Below are 20,442 nucleotides of genomic sequence, written 5' to 3' on the forward strand. Positions count from 1 at the left end.
CCCCCCAGATGTTTCGCCCCCCCCCGGATTTTTCGCCCCTGGATGTTTCGCCCCCAGCAGTTCGCCCCCGGATTCTTCACCCCCGGATTTTTTGCCCCAGCAGTTCGTCCCTGGATTTTTCACCCCTGGATGTTTCGCCCCCAGCAGTTCACCCCCGGTAGTTTGCTCCCGAATGTGTGTACCCTGTTTTGCCCCCAGAATTTTGTGTTTGGATATTTTGCCAGTTTGTCCTTGTGGTTCATGAATTCCTGTCCGTCATCAATTCACATGTCACAAAAGTACTGTACAGAGTGCTGCACTTTTGTGACATTTTAAATCAACTGTTTCCATCTGTAAACCTCACAACTGATTGCATTTTGCCCGCAATTTTAACAAGACATTTTCCAAAACGTTTCTAAAACGTTTTTGTTTTACAAAAACATACCACGAAAAAAATAAATGGATTCAAAAAATGCAGTGTGAATGAGGCCTGATTTAGGTGGGGAATGTAAACCACTCTAAACTCAAAACGTTTTGTGAACTTTTACATAACCCAGCACGGTCAGTGCTTGCTTTTTTGCAAGTTTTGTTGCAGATGTAACAATTTTCATGTCAGGTGTCCTGCAAGTTACATTAGACTAGCTTTTATTCCATCTTTACATCAGAATATAGCCGTGTCTAAAATCTGTACAAAACCAGAGAAAAAGAGGAGCCAAATGATGATTACAAAAAATCAATAATTTTTATTTTTAAATAACATATGAAAAGTGCACAAAGTCATATTAAAGTGCCAATGTCAAGCAGATGAACGCACACTCGACAGACACCTCATCAACCCAAGATGGAAATATTATCCTCATATACATGTTCCAGACATAATGCATAAAAAGTGAGAGCCCAAAAGTATGATGCCACTCCACAAAAGGTTAATAGCAATGTGGCTCAAATCGTTCCAAAAGCATTCCCTGAGCACAGCTCAAAACAGTAAAGGTAAACCTTGATAAAGGGGCTGTTCAGCGCCGCGAAACGTGCGTCGGGGTCACTGCCAGACGTTCCCCTCCTCCTCCCCCATCCTCTGGTGAGATCTTGAATGAACAATTACCTTTTGTCTTTTATTGGTGATCGCCCTTTCTTGTGTTTAGATCCTCTGTACCCCAAGGACGCCTAGGTTTCTAAACTAAATTATACCCCCCCAGGACGAAGCTCACGCGAAACGCGCGTCGGGGATCTACAACGCCACTCAGGTCATATGCTTCATCTATTTCTCATGGCTCTGGTTGGGTGTATAGGGAATGGGAGCAGCGCTATGCAAACACTTTATGGTTTTACTTCTAATCACTGAGCATTCAATTAGTTAACCTATGCATGGTGCGCTCTCTGTCTATACTTATTTGCATATCGTCTTTATGATTATATCTGCAGCCCTGTTAGCCTCTTTATTTTAGTCCTGCAATTTTGATGAATTTAATAGCCAGTTGGACATCAGACTGGCCCTGCAAACCAGTGCATTACTTACTTCTGTGACGAGGGTTCATGTTCTGCAGACCAATCTTTTTTTTTTCTCTCCAGCCTGGACTATGATATGCATTGACTTATGTATATGATGCAAGTGTGTGTGTGTGTGTGTGTGTGTGTATATGTGTGTATGTATATATATATATATATATATATATATATATATATATATATTTAATATAAATTTTTTTTTTTTTTTTTTTTTATACTCTCAGCAATTTTTTTAAGTACTAATACACTAATCTTTGTTTAGCATCATATCGCATATGTCACCTGTGGTGTTATATTGGATATACCTCTCTTTTTTTAAATTTGTCTGTGTATTTTTGTATTGGATTTAATAAAGCTTTGGGGGGCTACGTTATACTCTATGGGGAGGTGGGCAGCATTATATTCTTTGGGGGTATACATTATATTCTATGGGGGGCTGTATTATATTATATTCTATGAAGGGTGATTGCATCATACTCTGAGGGGGCTACATTATATTCTATGGAGGGGCTGCATTATACCCTATGAGGAGGCTACCGTATATTCTATCGAGGGGCTGCATAATATATGAGGGGGGCTGCAGTATATTCTGTGGGGATTACATTACATTGTGTGGCAGGGCTGCATTATACGCTGAGGGGGCTACATTATATTATGTGGGGTAGCTGTATTATACTGTATCGAGGACTATGGGGAATACATTATACTATATGAAGAACTATGGGGTGCATTATGCTATGGGAAGTGAATTGTACTACATGGATGACTATGGCGGTGTATTATACTAAATGGAGCACTATGAGGAGTGTATTATACTATGTGGAGGACTGAGTGTATTTTAACATATGGATGGCTATGAGTAGTGTATTATATTATATGGAGGACTAAGGAGTGTATTTTAATATATGGAGGTCTATAGGGAGTGTATCATACTATATGGAGGACTATGGGGAGTGTATTATACTATATGGAGGACTATTGGGAGTGTATTATACTATATGGAAGACTATGGGGCATATTATATTATATGGAGTACTATGGGGTGTGCATTTTACAATATGGAAGACTGTGGTGCACATTATAATATATATGTAGGACTATGGGGTGTATTATACTAAACAAGCAAAATGCTGCATATTCATCTAGTGATTGGATTTTTTATGCCGGAACAGAAATCATTGTTCTAAGCAGCACAACGCCCGGTGTAAACTGTAGATGTGCTGCTAATAACATGATACTGTATGGGGACAGATTGATCTATTAGTGATCGTTCTGGTCCAACATTATTCATCAGCCGGTGGAAAGAGGCCGGGAAACAAGTGTCGAACGACTTCAATATTGTCGATCACGCTCGCTTAGTGGCCTGAACTCAGCGCATGTAACTACAACAGAAATGCTTCTGTGTGATGTGCAATATGTTAGCATTTGGGGCCAGATTTTATACTTTTGCCTGGGGCCCCACTTTGCCTAAAACCGGCCCTGCATGCTAAAACCAGGAGTGTCTCCAAAACACTGAACAGGTATCAATCTTTCAGTTATAGTTTTTCTCCAAGTTCCACTCCTGGCATTGGCAGAGAAGCACTGATGCAAAATTGTGATGTGTGAACGAGGCCTTAGGCCTGGGACACATTAGCGTACAAATCATCGGTCCCACGCTCATCCAGGACACTGGGACGACTTTTTTCTCTCGTCATCCGTGTGGTGTTTGTATACAATCTGTTTTTTTTACTCAGCAGCTATTAATCATTTACAGAACCATTTACAGTTTCCTATGCTACAGAAGTGTAATGTATCTGTAAAAATCGGATGCCATGCTGACGGTCCATATGGCAAGCATTTTTTTTGTTTCTTGCACCCATCTGACTTCAGAGTGAAATCACAACCTGTAGCAATTTTCTCATGCTGAATACAGCGGAGAAAAAATACACAGATCTGCTCTGCCTCATTGAATAACATTGGTTAGAGTGCAATCTGATAAAGAAAACAACCATCAGATTGCACTCGTCCGACTTATACGCTAGAGTAATGAGTCATAATGTTAAGCATAGTGGTTTGAGTGAAAATGGAAAAATTTAATTTGTTTTACTTTGGGTTGAACCAAACTTTTTATTTTTATTTGTCAAGCCAGAGATCATGCTCTTCAAAATCCCCCAAGACCAGAAGGCCACATCAATCGTTAGAGACTGGTGGAGTCCCCTTTCCAAAGTTTAAGAAGAGCTGACCGTGTTTTTTAGTGGCATGGAAGGTCCATTTAGGTAACACTCCTGTTCGTATCCGACTAATCCTTAGGCATGGACAGGAGGATTAGATTCGGACATGGACTGGAGTATTGCCCAAGTGGACCTTCCATGACAATAAAGACTAAGGGGGCACCAGATCAGAATTTGTAGCCTTCTCAAGCTGATCAGATCTTAAATTCGTATAATCATATGCAGTTCCTCTGCCCAAGGATCTCATGTAGGAAAGGAGCCTGACTTCCAGAGCCTAGAAATAATGAGTCTAATGGCAGCTGTGAAATAGCTGAAATTTGAGGATTTTTTTTTAAATATGTAGATAGTAATATGGAAACGTAACAAAAAAATTCAAATAAAAATAATCACACAATATTTTATTTTGTTAATGACACATTCCCTTCCCAAATCTACTGTAGACCCAATTTGATGGAAGCAAATCCATCTCTATCTTCAGTACACCAGGAACTGTATGGAGAAAAGAGGGTTTTTTCTGCTGTCACCCCTAATCCCTTGCCTTGTTTCCACCCTGCAGTGTCTCAATGTAACACAGTTACTCCTGAACTTTGGGCTTGGCTGGGTCTCGGAGATCACACCTCAGCAGTTCACGTTACTGTGCCCCGCTCTGCTCTACCAGATTGACAGTCGTGTGTGCATTCATCACAGTGACCACCTGTCCCCTGAATCCACAGACCCCCAGCAGTCAATACTGAAAGGTTTGTGTACAATGACTTTACTGTGTAACTGCTGACAGGTATCACTGGTTCCATATTTATTAACATAATATATCATAATCCGCATTTAAAAATACCATTCCAACTTCTCACATTTGCCACTAGGGCTATTTTATACCTAGACTTTCTGTTCTTTCAGAAAATCCTCAGGACTTTAGCAATAATGGACTGACAGTGACCCTAGTTTTGAACGGACGCTTCTAATGAGCCTGTGCAAAGGCCACAGTGAAGGGAGCAGGGTGACTTCACCTACTGTCAAGGGTGGATCCTGAGTTATCAGCTGTGCCTGTGAGGATAATGAGACTGTTGAAAAGACTGCGATTGTAACAACACTCCTTGAAAAGAACATGAAGTATAAGCCTAAAGAATAGCCCCACTGGTCAATCTGAAAATTGCAATACTAATAGAAATCTATAATATGGATAGGGTTAGATATGCTGACTATATTACGTGCTGGGATTAGCTACATGGAGTGTATCACATGATGAGATTAGATACAGGGCTCAGCGGAGTGTATCACACAGGATGGGATTAGATACATGGCTCTGTTGGGTTTTGCACATGATGGCCATTAGACCCATGACTGTGCGGTATCACACATGATGGCCATTAGATGCATGACTGTGTGCGGTATCACCCATGATGGCCATTAGACCCATGACTGTGTGCGGTATCACACATGATGGCCATTAGACCCATGACTGTGTGCGGTATCACACATGATGGCCATTAGACCCATGACTGTGTGCGGTATCACACATGATGGCCATTAGACCCATGACTGTGTGCGGTATCACACATGATGGCCATTAGACCCATGACTGTGTGCGGTATCACACATGATGGCCATTAGACCCATGACTGTGTGCGGTATCACACATGATGGCCATTAGACCCATGACTGTGTGCGGTATCACACATGATGGCCATTAGACCCATGACTGTGTGCGGTATCACACATGATGGCCATTAGACCCATGACTGTGTGCGGTATCACACATGATGGCCATTAGACCCATGACTGTGTGCGGTATCACACATGATGGCCATTAGACCCATGACTGTGTGCGGTATCACACATGATGGCCATTAGATGCATGGCTCTGCTTTCAGTGTAAACCTCCTTCAGCAATGCCTGAATAAGGCTAAGTAGATATGGCACAGATGAATCAGAGTTCAGAGCACAGCAAAGTGATATTTACACAAAGAGAAATGTTATCCCTTAGATTCCACCCTTCTGAAATACCAAATTTAGATGATCAGACAGTAGTGCTGTGACTGCTGTAGTGCAGTGGCTTCCAAGCTTTTTGTTAACGTAACAGTAATTAATAGAAGCCATTTAATGATTGTTCCGTAGTAAGTTAGGGCCCCGTCACACATAGCGACTCACCAGCGATCCGACAACGATATCATCGTGTCAGCATCGCTGGTGAGTCGCTACATGATCGCTGGTGAGCTGTCAAACAGGCAGCTTCACCAGCGATCAGCACCAGCGACGCCGAGCGCCCGGCATCGCTGTGTACTTTAGTTACCAGCGCGCTGATGCAGGGAGCTGGTAACTAAGGTACACATCGGGTTTCTAAGCACCGCGCGTCACTTGGATACCCGATGTGTACCTTAGCTACCAGCTCCCTGCATCAGCGCGCTGGTAACTAATGTACACATTGGATTTCTAAGCACAGCACAGTGCTTAGAAACCCTGCGTTTACCTTAGTTACCAGCTGATCGCTGGTCTCCCGCCTGTCACACACAGCGATGCGTGAGGGCCAGCGGGAGACCAGCGATCATAGAAATGTCCAGCGGTTTCCTACAGCGATCAGCGATACCGGCAGGGGGGCCGGTCGCTGGTCAGTGTCACACACAGCGATCTCGCTGGTGAGATCGCTGTTACGTCACAAAACTTGTGACTCAGCAGCGATCTGGCTAGCGAGATCACTGTGTGTGACGGGGCCTTTATAATGGCAGAGAAATTAGTGATAAAATAGAATTACCGTACATAAAAGAAAATAGATTTAACTAGAAGTTACATATGAGGCCCCATAGAAAAGATCAAGAGGGGACCCCAAAGCAGTTGGTCTGTCTGCTTCTATTGTACACCTGAAAGGTACCAATGAAATGCTTTGTAAGGACAAAGTCTCTATTTTTACATTCATCTAGCTATGTAGACTATCTATATTCTCAAATAACTTCCTAACGCATATTGGACAATCATGTAACAGTGGCATGCAAAAGTTTGGGCACCCCTAGTTAAAATGGGCCAATGCAATAGTTTGGGCACCCTTGAAGATTTATGGGCTCAGCTAACTTTTACCCAGTTTAAAAAAAAAAAAAAAAAAAAAAAGCCTCCTCTAACCTTGAGCTAAAAAAAAAAAAAAAAAAAAAATACCTCTGCCATGGGTTCTTCTAAGCAGCTACCTAGCACTCTGCAAATGAAAATTGTGGAGGCCCACAAAACAGAAGGCTAAAAATATAGCAAATAGTTTTCAAGCTGCCCTTTCCTCAGATCGAAATGTAATTAAGAAATGGCAGTTAACAGGAACAGTGGTGGTTAAGATAAGGTCTGGAAGACCAAGCAAAATTTCGTAGAGAAAAAAGGGCACAGAATTACAAGAAAAGAACATCTCTCCAACCATGATGGATCAATCATGCTTTGGGGTTGTGTAGCAGCCAATGGCAAAGGGAACATTTCACGGGTAGAGGGAAGAAAGGATTCAATGCAATATCAAGAAATTCTTGATGTAAACATAACACCATCTGTAAAAAAGCAGTGTTTAGAAGAGGATGGCTTGTACAAATGGACAATAAACCTACACACGTCAAAAACCACCATAGACTACCTCAAAAAGTGCAAGCTGAAGGTTTTACAATGGCGTCACAGTCCCCTGATCTGAACATCATTGAAAATCTATGGCTAGATCTCAAAGTAGTGCTGAATGTAAGATAAGCCAGGAATGTCACAAAACTGGAAAAAAAAATTCCAAGGAAGAACGGATGAAAATCCATCAAACAAGAATTGAAAGACTTTTGTCTGGCTCCAAAAAGTGTTTATGGATCGCCCACCAGGACAGTGGGGGATACTCTACACCAGGCCGCTTCCTAAAGGGGAAGTGTCACAGCGGCAGTGACTCTGTCCGTGGCCTTGGGTGTCCAATAAAAGGGGGTTAATTACAGGGGAAAAAATATAAAGAGTTACTAACTGAAGAATATGGGAGGTATAATTTCTTGTTGATCATTTGAATCCTATCTGGCATGGGATTATAAAACACCCTTCAGCGTGCAGCTGTATGAGAACACCTAGCTCAGCAGGGGGGGTCAAGCCTCAAAAGGCTGTGAGTGACATATCTCACACCTTGAGCCAGTCAAACTTAGAACAAAAGGCTTGCTTGCCATGTGGGTACCATGCAGTCTAACTTCTTTGCTCCAACAGCTGGAATTTCATAAGGAGAATATGGCCTTACTGTACGTCCTTGTCACACACTGGCTACATTTTTGAGATCTATGAATCAGTGGCACTACAGGGTGGGGAGGTACATAGAATGGCTAGTTGGAACCAGATAGCAAAGATGTGTTTAGTCTTTGCTATGCATGAGGTCCACTTCAAAAGGGGGTCATGTCAAGTAACATGCTGAGAAGGACCGAGGAACCAGTTGGTAGCCCCTGCCCACTGTGGAACAGTGCACACATGGTTGAACATCAATCCTGTAATTGACATGAGCCATCTGCTTTTATCTTTTGTCCTACCACTATCTGTATTTGCATATCTGACCTATGTATAACCATTGTGTATATATAGTGTATTATCTAGTGTGTCCTTAACATGATTTAATATATAATTTAACCTTAGGCTGCTCTAATCTCTTGATTCACAAATCCACACTTCGGTATTCTCAGTTTAACTTTCTATGCTACCGGGGATGGTTTCTGGCCCAATATAATCCTGTTAACGGATCGGGCTTACATCTGAGGAAGTGGTGGAAGTTCTACCGGGCTGACCAGGCGCTGTTTCGCTGGTGCTAGTGAAAGGGGCCTCTTCAGCCTATCGGGTTTTTAGTGAGTGTGTTGCCACGTCAGTCACTGCGTGGGCCACATTACCTCACTTCCCTGGGTCCGTGTGGACAAGGGGTGTCTGTATAAAACTGTACCAAGCTGACCTTAAATGTCCCCAGGGGGTGCAGTACGTTACATCGGTGAAAGTGGGGAGACTACATTATGTGATCCATCTGACATAATGGTGATGTCAGGCGAGGTGGTGAAGTGCAGGTTCATCACAACTAGTGGCAGTGGTGGGATTCTTTATAATCTCTCTGGTGCCATCCTTCACACTAACTTTTGCAATGGCCCATTTTGATTTTTATAGTTTTTAAAATGTAAATTTTTTTTTTTCTTTTGCCTAAAATACAAAGGAAATGAGCCATCTTTTAATTTTAGACCTTTAAGAGATCATTTCAACTTGCTTAACTGTTTGCAATAAGTCATTTTAACCAGGGGTGCCCAAAATTTTACATGCCACTGTACAAAACTGGAGAAAGTGTAGTCCAAGCTTTTTAAATTTTTTTTTATACTTTATGAATGTAAAAAATGCACTTATAATCAATCTTTTTTTTTTCATGTTTTATATCTGTATACAATGTATGGACTATAATATTGTTTCTTTTGTTATCTCTGTCCTGTAGTGCTTGGTTGGGGGGCACTTGCCATCACAATGATTAGTGCCCCCTCCCTCCTGTCTGTAGCATGTGTTCCACTTCTCAGACGTCATCTCTTCCGCTACTTTCTCGGGTTCTTGGTGGCCTTAGCAGTGGGGACTCTCTGCGGTGATGCTCTACTGCATCTACTACCACACGTAAGTTTCAGACTTCGTTAATGTGCGAATAATTCTAAGACAATGTTCACTCCAGTCTTGAGTTGGTCCCAACATCGAGAGGGGGCATCCTGGAGTCAGCGGAGCCTAATTCATGAAGAGGTGCACGCCTCTTAATTGAATCGGGTGCATCTGAAAAGTGTTTTGCGATTTGCCACAAATCTTACTCCAGTCAGGCACGTGACAACTCATCGTGCGTTTGACGAGCAGCCACCGTCACACCCGTCATTCATCAGCTCCAGCCATTTTGGCGGTGCTGGCTGAAACTGATGTGAAAAAGGCAAAAGTCGTAACATTTTAGCACAACACTTTGTTGTGCAGAAGTGTTGCCACTTTACAAAGGGTTTTACACCAGCATTCTGGCATAATTGATGCATTCAAAGCAAAATGGCCCCGATTCATTATAAAGCAAACATGGGCAGCAATCCTTGCATTAACAAAAACCTTTAGCAGCAATTGACTTCTTAATAAAAAGCTACAAGATGTAATTTTTACACGTTTTTGCCTATTACTAATTTTATGTAATAAAGAATTTCTCATACCAAGTCAATAGATGTGAAATGAGAAAGTTTTCCAGCTTAGAAAGTTTTGGGAAACCCTGCACAATAGCACAAGCAGATATAAAAAAAAATGTAATATATCTTATCAGAGAAATCTGTGTCTTTCTCCGCTTTTGAGGCACACTTTCTTTTTCTTCCCTTTCAGGAGGCAAGGAATCATTCTTACCTGTCCCCACTCCCATGGGGGGTAGTTTTCTCTTTCTGCTATATAGCTGGCACAGCGTAGTGGGTGGTGCATGGCAGTGACGTCATGTGCTGCCTGCGATATTCATTCTGATGGCCGCTGCCGGCCTCTGGAGATGTATAGCCATTACGGTGCAGGATGCCGGTGGCTCTCTGCGTTGCATGCAATTCAGCTTAACCCCTTTACCCCCAATGGAGGTTTGCATGTTAATGACCGGGCCAATTTTTACAATTCTGACCGCTGTCCCTTTATGAGATAATAACTCTGGAACGCTTCCATGGAACCCGATGATTCTGACATTGTTTTCTCGTGACATATTGTACTTCATGACAGTGGTAAAGTTTCTTTGATATGACTTGCGTTTATTTTTGGGAAAAAAAACAAAACGGAAATTTGGTGAAAATTTTGCAATTTTCCAACTTTGAATTTTCGTGCCCTTAAAACAGAGAGCTATGGCACACAAAATAGTTAGTAAGTAACATTTCCCACATGTCTACTTTACATTAGCACATTTTTGGAACCAAAACTTTTTTTGTTAGGAAGTTATAAGGGTTAAAAGTTGACCAGCGACTTCTCATTTTTACAACACCATTTTTTTTTTTCAAGGACCACATCACATTTGAAGTCAATTTGAGGGGTCTATATGATAGAAAATAATCAAAAGTGACCCCACTGGCCTTGCGTTGGATAGGTAATGCACATCTATCTCTAAGGCTGTGTGCACACGCTGCGGAAAAGGTGCGGATTCATCCGCACGGATTTTGTACAATCCGCAGGTGAAACCGCAGGTCAAAAGACCTGCGGTTTTACCTGCAGATTGCTCTGCGGTTTTGCATCTCCTCAATGGAGGAGATGGCAAACCGCAGCGGAATCCGCAGAAAGAATTGACATGTCAATTCTTTCTGCGGATTGAAAACCGCAGATAATCCGCGCGGAAAATTCCGCACCGTCTGCACTGCGGTTTTTGATTCCCATAGGGAATCATTGTACTGTACACCGCAGCGGCCAAAACCGCTGCGGAACAGCAGCAAAATCCGCAGCGTGTGCACACAGCCTTAGAGCTTGGATTGCGTTGGTGAATTCAGTTATACCTTACGAGCGGATAGTGTATCAAAATAGGCGTTGCCTAGGAAAGTTTAATAAGATTTGGGACGTGTGGAATACTTCTCACCTTACTATATCAACATGTAGACAATAGTTTGATACCATCATAATAGCTGTATTGAAGAATACATTGATTCACACTTTATAGTTTCATAATGTCATTAGCATTGTGGAGGTTGTTTACGGCGGCAGGATAGTAGTAGTATTAGTTTTATGATCGATATGTTGAGTGTAATGTATCACTTTGAGCTATGCATAGCCAAAAATATAGAATAACGAACAATGAACCCTTTTTTTTTTTTTTTTTCTTTTTAATTACCCATTAATTGTCCATAGGCCTCACAAGGGAGTGAGGATCTGTGGGATTGAAGTTTGTACAAATAGCTCATTATGCAAGCTTGTTGTTTAACCATAATAATACATTAGTTATGTACCAAATATGTTTGTTTGCTGCTGTTTAATAAACAATTTTTTTTTTTTTAAAGTGAAACCATTCTAAAATCTGCACCCCTGAAGGTGCTCAAAACCACATTCAAGAAGTTTATTTACCCATTCAGGTGCTTCACAGGAAGTTTTGGAATGATTTAAAAAAATGAACTTTAGATCCAATTTGTTTTATTTTACCAAGAGTAACAGGAGAAATTGGACCGCAAAAGTTTTTGTACAATTTGTCCTGAGTACTCTGATACCCAATATATGCACGTAATCCACTGTTTGGGCACATGGCAGAGTTCTCGGAAGAGAAGGAGCCCTGTTTGACTTTTCAATGCAAAATTGGCTGGAATTGAGATCGGACGCCATGTCGTGTTTGGAGAGCTCCTGATGTGCCTAAACAGTGTAAATCCCTCACAAGTAACACCATTTTGGAAATTTTACCCACTAAGGAACTTATCTAGATGTGTGGTGAGCACTTTGGATCCCAAGGGTAACCGGAGAAATTGGACCCTAAAAGTTGTTGTGCAATTTGTCCTGAGTATGCTGATACCCCATATGTGGGGGTAAACCACTGTTTGGGCGCATGGCAGAGCTCGGAAGAGAAGGAGCTCCGTTTGACTTTTCAATGCAAAATTGACTGGAATTGAGATCAGATGCCATGTCGCATTTGGAGAGCCCCTGATGTGCCTAAACAGTGGAAACCCGAAAGTTAACTGAAATAACAAGTAGGCTCTAGAGAGGTTGTTTGCTCTGGGCAAGCATTTTTGGTAAATGAATCCCCTGAGGCGCTGATCAGTGTTTCCTCTTAGGACCCTCTAAACAGCAGCAAGTTTTAATTTCCCTGCATGGTGACTAGTAAATGAAGCCTTACAGATTAGCCATTTGAATCAGTGGGCAATCTGTGTTAAAAAGGGACATGAGGATCCAGCTCCAGGAACATTCCTCTGTTTACAAGAATTTTTTTTTTTTTTTTTTGTCGAAGAGGCATCGCTGCCAATGTCATGCTGATTTACAGCCAGCTCCCCACAGCTAGGCAGTGGGGAGCTGGCGGTCGGGAGCTGGCGGTCAATCAAAAAGGCATTGGTAGTGACAACCCATTGACAGAGCAGAAGAAGAGAAGCTTCTCTGTCGGCGTGATGTCACCGGAAGCAGGGGAATCGCTGGCAGGATCGGCGCTGGGCAGAAGACAGATACTTAGCAACTGCCTGCCGTTTCAGTTCTTCGCTCCATGGGAGAAGAACACCAAAATCTTGGATGTCCCCTTTTAAGCTTTTTATAAAACATTCATATATATTCATTTGCTTGTTATATTTTGCTTTTACAAAACTATTGAAAAACATTTTTTTGCACTGATTACAATAAAATATGGTTGTTGCAGGCACAAGAAGATCCATCAGAAGTTAAAAATCACATAGGATCCCACTCTATTGACCCGGTTTTTAAAGGATTGTGCGTACTTGGTGGTATCTATATATTTTTCCTTGTGGAAAATCTGATGGGGCTACTGAGACAGAGGAGGACGAAAAGTAAGAAGGTGACTAGTCATTGCGATTCATTTTTTTAAAGGGAATCTATCCGTTTTGTGATACCCAATCTGAGACGGCATAAATCAGGCACAGGAACACTGCACCTAATGTTGGGTCTAGGCTCCTTGCTGCAGTTCAGGTACAATCCATTTTATCTGCTTCAGCTCTGCTAGTCCTCTTTAAGATTATCTTGTGCAGTTCTGGATATTCATGAGCTCTACGTAGTCCTTTCATTGACCGCTTTCTGCATATGCACAGTGGAGGTAGGAAGCTGTCAAATCAGCATTGAAGAAGGTAGGGGTTCCAAAGACAAGGAGAGCTCCAGTTAGCCTTCCTCCGTATTTCTGACTGGCATTGGCAGGGATGGAGTAAGCCTGAGCTCATGATTACAGAGGAGTACACAGTGTGTGATCATCACTTAGAGGACTAGCAGAGCTGAAACGGATACATGTTTTTTCCAAAATTACAGCAAGTAACCCAATAAATGGCTGGAGAAAGCTTCTTAAAATTTCTTGAAGTCCCAGTCGGCTGTCTTCTGCTTTGCATGATTTTATGGAATACTATGAATATGGAAGATTTCAAGCCATTGGTGAAGGCTTTAAATTTCTTCTCAAGATACTTAGAAGCCGAATAGGTGACCCAATGCTTTATTCAGGGCATCTACCTCTACTTTATGCGGCTATAAGATCAAGCAATATATGCCTGGTGACTGACTCTCTTTAAATTGATAATATATTAACATAATATTCACCCATAGAAAAGTCATCAAGTTAAACCCCAAGTCCAGGAAGAAGGCTGCACTACTGTCCTTTGGGAACTTAGACATCCTATTGGTGAGTGACATAATTGTATACAAAATTTCTAGTATGGTAAGGGTCCCCTCAGTGGTGTAATTAGAGTCCGATGGGCCCTGGTGCAAAATTTGGACTTGGGATCCCACCTGCATGTTCATCAGATTTGTTTTTTTTGTAGCATTCCAGATCCTGTGAAAACACGTGTTCACCTCCCCCATCCGGTAATAATCACCCCAATACTGGTTCTAGTCCTGTAACATTGTCCCACATCCTGTGCCTTTTTCCTGTAATAATGTCCTCCATCCTGGATCCTTCCTGTAATGATGTCCCTCATCCTGAGTTCCCTATCCTGGTATAATGGGCTTCTTTCAGGAATATATGTCCCCCCCCCCCCCCATCCTGGGTCCCTTCCAGCAATATATTTCCCCCCATCTTGGGCTTCTTCCAGTAATAATGTCCCTTTTCTCTGCCTCTTCTCCAACGAATGTAAATAAAAATAAACAATTCTACTCCCCTTCTCCTGCTCCCACAATGTGCAGCGTCCTCTTCTATAGCCTGCGCAGAGGCTGGCAGCTGAGTGCAGGGTGTAAGTGACGGGCAGCGCATGATGTCACTTGCCATGCCGGCCTGTGATTGATCGGCAAAGTGTATTGCAGTGCAAAGGACCTAGCGGGTCTCTGTGCCCCGATACATTTTAGCTGAATGTGTGTCCTCGGAGTATGTAAAAAGCATAGTTGCGTTTTAAAGGCACAAATCAAAGCTTTTCTGCATCAAAAAAGAGGAAAAAACAGTAAAAATGTAATAAACAGAGAGGCTTGCTATTGCATATTTTGGTGCAGACTCTTGCAGAAAACATGCGGATAAAAAGCAGCATTTACTCTACATGTGAAAATGGCCTTATCTTTTCAAGCAATATTCTCATCTTTGACACTTCGACTATACAAAGGGTGCACCATAATCTCTGCTAGCTGTAGGTCTCACTTCCCAGAGCCAGATTTGTAACTCCCGTACATTTTAATGGAGCGTAGCCCACATGCATGGCCACGTTTTTACAGTTCTTGTAATTAGTATGTGGATTTATAATTTTACCTCTCTGAACCCTCTCCAGCTTTCATACAGTGGGGAAAAAGTATTTAGTCAGCCACCAATTGTGCAAGTTCTCCCACTTAAAAAGATGAGAGGCCTGTAATTGATATCATAGGTAGACCACAACTATGAGAGTCAAAATGAGAAAACCAATGCAGAAAATCACCTTGTCTGATTTGGCAAGATTTCTTTTGCAAATTTTGGTGGAAAATAAGTATTTGGTCATTAACAAAAGTTCATCTCAATATTTTGTTATATATCCTTTGTTGGCAATGACAGAGGTCAAACATTTTCTGTAAGTCTTCACAAGGTTGGCACACACTGTTGGCCCATTCCTCCATGCAGATCTCCTCTAGAGCAGTCATGTTTTGGGCCTGTTGCTGGGCAACGCTGATTTTCAAATCCCTCCAAAGGTTTTCTATGGGTTTGAGATCTGGAGACTGGCTAGGCCACTCCAGGACCTTCATATGATTCTTACGAAGCCATTCCTTCGTTGCCCTGGCGGTGTGCTTGGGATCATTATCATGCTGAAAGACCCATCCACGTTTCATCTTCAATACCCCTGCTGATGGAAGGAGGTTTGCACTCAAAATCTCATGATACATGGCCCCATACATTCTTTCACGTACACAGATCAGTCGTCCTGGTCCCTTTGCAGAGAAACAGGCCCAAAGCATGAGGTTGCAACCCCCATCCTTCACAGTAGGTATGGTGTTCTTTGAATGCAAATCAACATTCTGTCTCCTCCAAACACGTCAAGTTTTGTTTCTACCAAACAGCTACTTTGGTTTCATCAGACCATATGACATTCTCCCAGTACTCTTCTGGATGGTCCACATGCTCTCTAGCAAACTTCAGACGGGCTTGAACATGTACTGGCTTAAGCAGGGGATACACCTGGCACTGCAAGATCTGAGTCCCTGGCGGTGTAGTGTGTTACTGATGGTAGCCTTTGTTACAACTTTTTTGCAGGTCATTCACTAGGTCCCCCATGTGGTTCTGGGATTTTTGCTCACTGTTCCTGTGATCATTTTGACCCCCACAGGGTGAGATCTTGTGTGTAGCCCCAGATCGAGTTAGACTATCAGTGGTCTTGTATGTCTTCCATTTTCTTGTTATTGCTCCCACAGTTGATTTCATAACACCAAGCTGCTTGCCTATTGCAGTTTCAGTCTTCCTAGCCTGGTGCAGGGCTACAATTTTGTTTCTGGTGTCCTTCAACAGCTCTTTTGTCTTCACCATAGTGGAGTTTGGAGTGTGACTGTTTGAGATTGTGGACAGGTGTCTTTTATACTGATAAGTTCAAACAGGTGCCATTACTACAGGTAATGAGTGGAGGACAGAGGAGCCTCTTAAAGAAGTTACAGGTCTGTGATAGCCAGAAATCTTGCATGTTTTTAGGTGACCAAATACTTATGGTGGAAACTAATTTGAAAAATAAATCTTGGCAAATCAGACAAGGTGATTTTCTGGATTTGTTTTCTAATTTTGACTCTCATAGTTGTGGTCCATCCTATGATGCCAATTACAGGCCTCTCATCTTTTTAAGTGGGAGAACTTGCACAATTGGTGGCTGACTGACAACTTTTGTTCCCCACTGTATATCTGATCAGGAGTTCACACCTACATGTCCTTTTTGAGATGTGGTCATTAACAGCAATTTGTACAGCGGTAACATTACATCTTAGATCTTATTTAAAGGTCAATCTTATTTGCCATGACTACACTAATTTCAGTGGGGAAAATGGCCCAAAATAAAAGGTAATGAACCAAGGACTATTGAACCACTGTCCTGCCAATTTCTCAGCCCCAGAGGCCGTCTCCTTTCAGACATTTATGGCATACTCTGGGGATATGACACATATGCTCAGGCTGGTAGAAACCCTTTAACAAAATATTTTAAGAATATTTAGGAAAAATGGCCTATTGGGTCTACGTGAATACATTTGCTTTCTGAAGCTTATTTCTGAGCTGCTCACCTACAATCGGCATATCACCTGAAGACCGTTGTAAAACAGAATGTTACGGAATATCTGCAAATGCTAGCGAATACATAAGGATGTGTTACATGACAGGATGCGTCAGGAAATGATGGGTTAATATGTCATTTTTTGCAGGCTCAGAGTTTTGCGAGGAAACCCTTCCAGCAGATGGCTGTGAAGAGGGCCACAAGGAGGAGGCTGAAGTGCCCCAGACCAGTGGGGAGGTGGCACATGCTCATCATGGACACTCGCACAGCCCATCTGGTGGAGGCATTGCAGAGATTGTATGGATGATTCTTCTTGGAGATGGCATCCATAACTTTACAGATGGCTTGGCAATAGGTAAGGCACCATGTTTATATATAAATGCCATTCCAATGACTTTTTTCTTCAGTGTAACCAGACCTTGTGCAATAGACTTCAGAAGTGAATACAATGGGCTGGATTCATATACATGGGCATTTTGTACTCCAGTCTTCATGAGTTTTCTTCATCTTACTCCAGTGCACTCTTTATCAAGCATGTGCCACCGCAAGAAATTTATTGGAGAGGTATTCACAACCGCAGTTTATTAAAGGGACCCGGTCATGTGAAAAAAAAAAAACGCTATTATCCTGCAGATATCGGGTTAATCTGCAGGTTAATAGTGTTGTGAACCTGCTCGTCGCCAGCATTTAGAGCCTCACTGCCAGGAGGAAATTTAATTTTATTACTCTCGGCAGAGTTTGGGTTTCAGTCATGGGGGTGGCGCTGGCATGGGTTCAGTCACCGCTCAGTGTATAGAGAGAAGTGGCTATAACCAAGCCCCCGACACTGACTGCTAGCTCATCATTAGTGCTAGCTGTCAGTCAGTGCCGGGGGCACACTTACAGCCACATCACTCTATACACGCAGTGGTGAATGAAACCACATGGGCACCAACCCCGTGACTGAAACCCATGACAGGACAATTGCAGTGCAAATGTGTTAGTACAACAGAAGTGCTTCAGCTTCGATCTCACAGGCAGCCAGTGTGAGGGAGAGCAATACGATAGAGCTGAAATAACCGCAAATGTATTTGCAATGAGAAATTTAAACTCTGCTGTACTATGTTGATTATAATCAGGCACAGCAGAGCTGCCAGCACTATGCAAGAACAAATGCTGCTGAACGTGTTTAGAATGAAACAAAGTTCAGTGCTGTTCTGTGTTGGCTCTGCTGTGTTAGTTCTGATCTCACTACAGAGATGTGTGTGATTATGAGAGCAGACGGTCAGTCATTACACATTACACTGGTAGCTCCCCCCTTTAATTAAAATAAGCTCTGAAGGCAGATTCTCTAGCAGATCAGTATCTGGCTCAGTCCTGAACAGCCCATTTACATATATGAAAAACGTGGATTTCTCTGGAATATGACAACTGATCCCAGATATCAGGGTATCGCTTTAATCTGCTTCCTATGACCTACATGCCCATATAGATGGCTTAGAAGGGTTCAGCCTACTGACAGATTCCCTTTTTAGAGGCATGTGCCACCACAAGACATGTACAATTCTGTTTTAGTTTATGCAATTTGCAACGTAAATTATGATGAATGTGTCAGGTACTCTCAGCTATGTCCCCTTCCCATACCTCCATATTTTCCCTTAGCCATTGTCCCACTGTCCTGAAATGGATGAGCTGTGCAGGGAGATCGGGGGCATGTTCCATCTTCAGCCGCATCTGTCTCATTTAGGTTATAGGGTTGAATATAACGGTGAAACAGGGAGCCCATAACTTTTAGGGAGTAGCTTTTGTTTGAATGTCTGTTTACACAGACAGATCAAAGTAAATGATGTACACTGAGTGACCTATACTGGGTCGCTCAGTGCACATAGGCTGCCTTGGTTCTCGGCAGTGCGGGCCCTATTTACACAGGATGATGCACAATTTTTGTGCTGCATAAAAGATCATTTAACCTGATGAACAAGTGTTTTCATATGAACACCTGAAAATCTGTAATATTAAACCCTGTGATCTACGCTCATTATCAACTCAAATCTATCAATAATAGTAATGTGTAACGTTTCCCCGAGTATATGCAGAAATGGAAATGATTCGACATCCTGTTAAGAGACCGCGTGTTTTGGTTCTTTTAGGTGCTGCCTTCTCTGACAGTTTCTCTAGCGGCCTCAGCACCACGGTTGCTGTATTCTGCCATGAACTACCACATGAACTTGGTGAGTGATAAAACTATACATTTACTGTACTAAAACAGATAGGAAAGTTGCCATTAGTGAAAAGTTGGAAAACAACAACAGATTTATACTAGACATCACGGTATATAATATTGTAGGAGAGTTTTTTTTCCATTCTACATGACGGCACCACGAGAGAGGGGATCCGCCCCACGAGGACAGGAAACCTTCAAGATAAAAGGGGCGGCTCCTCTCTCCGCATCAGTTGGTTTCCTGTCCTCGACGGGGAACCCTCAAGATGAAAGCCTCTTGAAGATTTTGAAGAAGAGGATGCCTGGACCCGGGTCGGGTGATTAATCATAGAATCATAGAATCGTAGAGTTGGAAGGGACCTCCTGGGCCATCTGGTCCAACCCCCTGCTCAAAGCAGGATTCGCTAAATCATCCCAGTCAGATGTCTGTCCAGCCTCTGTTTGAAGACTTCCATTGAAGGAGAACTCACCACTTCTCGTGGCAGCCTGTTCCACTCATTGATCACTCTAACTGTCAAAAAGTTTTTTCTAATATCTAATCTGTGTCTCCTCCCATTCAGTTTCATCCCATTGCTTCTAGTCTTTCCTTGTGCAGGCATGGATTTGCTACACCCGACGCCGGGTACCGGTAGTCTCCTCGGGGGCCATATATGCCTATGTCCCCCCTGAGCGAAGGCATGGCCACAGCCGGTAGGGCAGATGCCCAGGCGAAGCGGGGTACCTTGGCGGTGGACCCTCCAAGATGACAGCACACAAAGAAGGTCCAGGGAGGCCACTTGCAGTGTTCCCTCCCTGTCGACATACAGTGGCCATGCAGCCCAGGAGACACATCGGTGCCCGTGCATAGAAAAATGCTCCTCGGAGGCCACAGACATTGTACCCTCCCTGTTGAAGACCAGACACCGGACCCCGCAGCGAAAAGGATACCTGCAGTCAGTGGTGGCCAGGCCATCGGGCAGGTAAGGGGTGTCTGGGGGCCCCGAAGCAAGTAGGGCCCAGGTTCGTATGGCCGCACCGGGAGGCGCACGCGTTGGGAGCGCGCATGACGGCCGATGAACCGGAAGTGGTTGCGTGCGACCCGGAAGTAGAGTGACGCCGCGGGGCCTGCGAGAGGCAGAAGGTGTGCACGGTCCCGGGGGGGGCATGCAGAGGCATGGGGCACGCACGTGTGCGCGCGCGAGCGTCCACACAGACACTAGCGGGGCAGGTGCGGGACCAGGTGGTCCAAAAAAAAAAAAAAAAAGGTGCTATTTAAGATCGCCAGAAAAGGCGA

The 20,442-nt window shown here is 43.1% G+C and overlaps 1 protein-coding gene across 4 annotated transcripts in view; it reads left to right on the forward strand.

The window, feature by feature from the left end:
- The window catches only part of SLC39A5 (solute carrier family 39 member 5), a 171,966-nt gene that overhangs the window by 125,006 nt on the left and 26,518 nt on the right, over positions 1-20,442 (forward strand). For all 4 annotated transcript variants that reach the window (XM_073565155.1, XM_073565154.1, XM_073565153.1 and 1 more), the window contains exons 5-10: positions 4,252-4,432; positions 9,124-9,293; positions 12,973-13,128; positions 13,878-13,953; positions 17,118-17,324; positions 19,099-19,179. In XM_073565155.1, the coding sequence (XP_073421256.1) occupies positions 4,252-4,432; positions 9,124-9,293; positions 12,973-13,128; positions 13,878-13,953; positions 17,118-17,324; positions 19,099-19,179 (871 nt within the window). The remainder of the gene's footprint in view (positions 1-4,251; positions 4,433-9,123; positions 9,294-12,972; positions 13,129-13,877; positions 13,954-17,117; positions 17,325-19,098; positions 19,180-20,442) is intronic.

The sequence above is a fragment of the Dendrobates tinctorius genome, unplaced genomic scaffold (assembly GCF_039654945.1).
Source record: "Dendrobates tinctorius isolate UK_male_01 unplaced genomic scaffold, ASM3965494v1 ptg000561l, whole genome shotgun sequence".
NCBI lineage: Eukaryota > Metazoa > Chordata > Amphibia > Anura > Dendrobatidae > Dendrobates > Dendrobates tinctorius.